Source organism: Spea bombifrons, chromosome 2, assembly GCF_027358695.1.
Source record: "Spea bombifrons isolate aSpeBom1 chromosome 2, aSpeBom1.2.pri, whole genome shotgun sequence".
NCBI classification, from domain to species: Eukaryota; Metazoa; Chordata; class Amphibia; order Anura; family Pelobatidae; genus Spea; species Spea bombifrons.
The window spans coordinates 25,753,114-25,757,074 of record NC_071088.1 but is presented as its reverse complement, the minus strand read 5'-3'; the positions used below and the strand labels follow the sequence as shown (position 1 = coordinate 25,757,074).

The following is a 3,961-nucleotide window of genomic DNA, read 5'->3' as shown; positions in this document are numbered from 1 at the left end:
CTTTAATGAAAGCTAGTTGTTTGTTGATTTTTTTCCTTTCTTTTTTGGGGGATGGGGGGGGCACCAGAGGAGTAGTCTGCACAGGGCGCCAGAACACCTAAGGCCGGCTCTGATAGCACTGCAAACTTTATGGCACAAAAAAAAACTTACACAAATCTCAATGCTACTTGAGGAGTCCACCACATCCTGATCCTGTCTTTTAATTCACTTTATGTTGAGGAGGAAAAAGAACAGCAAAAGCATTTCACACCTCTCCCCCTTAACCCCACCCCCACATGCAAGGTCGTGGTCATCTACAAATTGTTTCCTGTATGTGTGTATCTACTACATACTAATATAAGTAGCCATAGAGTATCTCACTGCTCATACGTGTCAGATCTTGAGAGAACGGGCATTATCAGGCTTCTTTGGGATCCATAACAATGAAGTTGACTCTTCTTACAATTACCATTCTTTTTGCTCTGGTTTTTTTCAAAGAAGCTCATTCTACTGCAGGTAGGTTGATTTTGTTGTCTCCATCCTGCATGACATGGTTTACAAGAAGACTTTTGATAGATAAAAATACTATCAACACAGTAGACCATGTCAACGCAATTTTAAGCAAATAAGAGGCCAATAACATCAATGTTATCTCTATACAAGTGATGCCATGTACTTTTTCCAGAGAAAAGAGAATAATAAGATTCAATCACCCTGATCCATCCTCATTCTTCTGCCTAAGACAGCATAGTATAGATGTGTATGTCTTAAAACACACTGAAAACAACCTACATATATATGTATATTTTTAGCACTAACAGATGCGCTTTACAGTATAATTAAGTAGCCATTTATAGGTAAAGTAGTCATACAGACACTTTGATTGGGGTACAATAGGCATAACCACATTGGGAAAGGAGTTCTGTGAACCAAGGAGCTTACAGTCAACTAGTTGTAGGGAGTGGGCTGATATACAGATACAATCATGGGTAAGAGGTAAAGGCAATATATTTTCTGAGGTTTTTAGCATACTTCACCTGTGGCATGTTCAAGAAAAACAAAAACTATTTAATCAATATATGCTAGATATTCCGTTTTTGTTATGGAATTGTATTTTTTAAACAGGTGATATTAATGATGTCTCAACCAATGTAATCTCTATATTCTATATGGGGAAAACATGATAAAACCTCAATATATTTTTTCTTCCTTAAATTTTGCAAAGGACATAAACATAACACAGAGCTCGGGAACACATACAAACTGTTTTTTCTTTTTGTTTAATGTAAATATTGATTATCTGTAATTACCACACCAGAATCAATTTTTATATATATCCCTTTTTATTTATCATAGTATATTATATTAAAGGTTTTTCAAATCCAGGTATATAAAACATAAAAAGTGGGCAGTGAAATGTTTCTTGTTCACCTCACTAGATTGCCAGGTGGCCTATTCTGGATGACACAATCCCTTGGTCTTTGAGTGTCGAGAGGGCTTGCACCGTGCAACCCGAGGGCAATCCCAAATTGGTGGCCCAATAATATATTGTCCCACACATTCAGCTGATAACGAGCTCATTGCTCTCTATCCTGTCCTATGGAACGCGTATTTGCCAAACAGAACAGCATAGAATGCCAACAAAATACAGCCTAATGCAAGTAGTGGCCAAAAGACTTTAAGGATGTCACCATTTCCAGCCCTTCCCTGATTTTTGTGTTTTTCTGTTTAGAAAATTAACATGTTTCTCTCCTTATGTAGTAAATAAAATGTTTAGAATTTGCCAGATGGAACTCTTAAGGTAACTCACAAACTGATTTGTCCATTGGTGCTCATGTTAGGCAATATTTCATCTTGTACTTGTGGCTTGATTTTGACAATGTCTATCAATACCTAGAATAGTGCTGTGTCTCCGCATGCTTCATGTGTTATTATCACCTGTGCTTGACATTTGAGCCCTGAAGAAATGTGTAGCTCATACTTCAAGGTGGTAAATGGACCATAACTCTTTAACGCATTCCTTATGGTGAATCGTATAGGGTATCTTGTTTAACCAGATATCTCTTTTGCAGTTGACTCAGATGTGGTCTACTGCTGTTTTGGGTACATGGAGAAACCCATCCCTCGCATACATGTGGTAGATTATTTCTACACCAGTGGCCGATGCACTCAGAGAGCAGTTGTGTAAGTGAGATTCAAGTTGGGGAACATATATATTCTTCTATGAACTTAGTCTTCTAGGAGAACTTCCTAAGTCTTTGGGAGTTATATATAGAAAATAAGAGTTATTATGAAGTAAAGCAGCAGAAAATTGAAAAACTAGTAAGAACCAGTTACTATGCCAATTAGACCATCTTTTACTCCTTTGCTCCAGAAATATTCTTTATACAAAAAACCTTTTGTTTGCAATATCATGCTTCCTTCCAAGGACTTGATAATGCATTTTCAAGTTTGGTTAATTATGTAATTATGTATTAATTATCAAAAAATATTTTTCACTTTTTTTATTAGATTAATCACAAGAAAGAACCAGAAATTATGCGCCAACCCAGAGACCAAATGGGTTCAGGATCACATTAATTACCTGGAAATGAAAGACATAAAAGATGATGCATGAGCCAGTAACCTGGAGAAATGAGATGTCATCTTTTTGGCTTTAATATGAAACGCTAAATTTGCCACTAAAACAAACAAAAAATATCTTGCTTTATTCTTGTGTAAATTACGCAATTCTAGTTCACCTTAGTTTGACTTTAATGAATAACTACGACTAGCTGAATATTTGTATGCTTTCCATGCATCTTTAAAGGGGAAGTGCTGTGGGATTTTTGTTCTCCATGAGCATAAAATACATTGCTGTATATTTGTAAAGTAATTTGGAATTGACACAAACACGGATTGATGCTATTTTGTTCCAATAAACTTTTATCTTTAGACCTGGAGGCTGCTATTGTTGTCAGTCCTGTGATACTTTGGTTGACTTTTCCTGTGCAAACACCACACTGGCGTAAATCTTTACTCTATACCACCGACAGCATCGTGGTAAGGAGTTAGTGCGTTTGTCTAATAGATTGGGTTAAGGTAACAAAGTCAGAATATATATCAACATTATATGATTCAAAAACAAGAAATGTTTTAGCCCAGTCGTGACAGATGACATACCAGGTACGTCATAAAAAATAGTCCTGCAGGACCCATGATGTACCTGGTACGCCATTGGTTAAAATTGACCCAAGTGTACAGAAGATCCTCCACACATACACTACTGTTCAAAAGTTTGGAGTCAGCTGTTTTCATGTAAAACAAGGGAATTTCTAGCAGTGCTCACAGGGCCGGACTGGGAATTAAAACCAGTCCTGGTAATAATACCAGCCTCATATTTCATGGTGCCATTTTTGGGAAGACTGCACATGTTGTGGTTCTGACCCCAATATTTTTTGTTTAGAATAGGGACAAACCCTGCATTTTAAAATATATTTAAAAACCGCATTAGTATCATTAAAATAGACATGAAAACACATAGTTCCTAATAGCACTGTGGTCCATGACATAATGTAATGGTCTGGGACCAACTGAGAGAGCACTGGTATAGTTTGTATAATGTGAAAAAAACTTAATAGGAAATATTCAACTTTATTTAAATAAATCAGTGAAAACATTATAAACAAATGTTACATAACAAAAGTTATTTGAAAAAGAAAAAATACTTTCATAGTAGGTATTAAACATTGCAAGCTTTGCATTGTAGCTTTCCTGGAAAATGTAGAGCTAGAATGTAAGAGGGAAGCTGAGGGAGACGTGTGTTAGCTGCATGAATTATCAATGAGAGTGAATGTGTGTATGTATATATGTGTTTGTGTATATTGTTAGAGTGGCTGTGTGTGTTTGTATTTATAGCACAGTGGCGTCGCTACAGGGGGGCACCCAACGGATTGCCCAGGACAGTCCCGGGCAGCGTCAAATGCTTTTTTTTTTTTGACGT

The 3,961-nt window shown here is 36.5% G+C and overlaps 1 protein-coding gene across 1 annotated transcript; it reads left to right on the top strand.

Annotated features, from left to right (window-relative positions):
• Window positions 1-375: 375 nt before the first annotated feature.
• On the top strand, window positions 376-2,915 carry LOC128474528 (C-C motif chemokine 5-like). The gene is made up of 3 exons (XM_053456879.1): window positions 376-495; window positions 2,052-2,163; window positions 2,491-2,915. Exons 1-3 carry the CDS (start codon window positions 423-425, stop codon window positions 2,594-2,596), a joined length of 291 nt encoding a protein of 96 aa, XP_053312854.1. The 5' UTR covers window positions 376-422; the 3' UTR covers window positions 2,597-2,915.
• The last annotated feature ends 1,046 nt before the right edge of the window (window positions 2,916-3,961 follow it).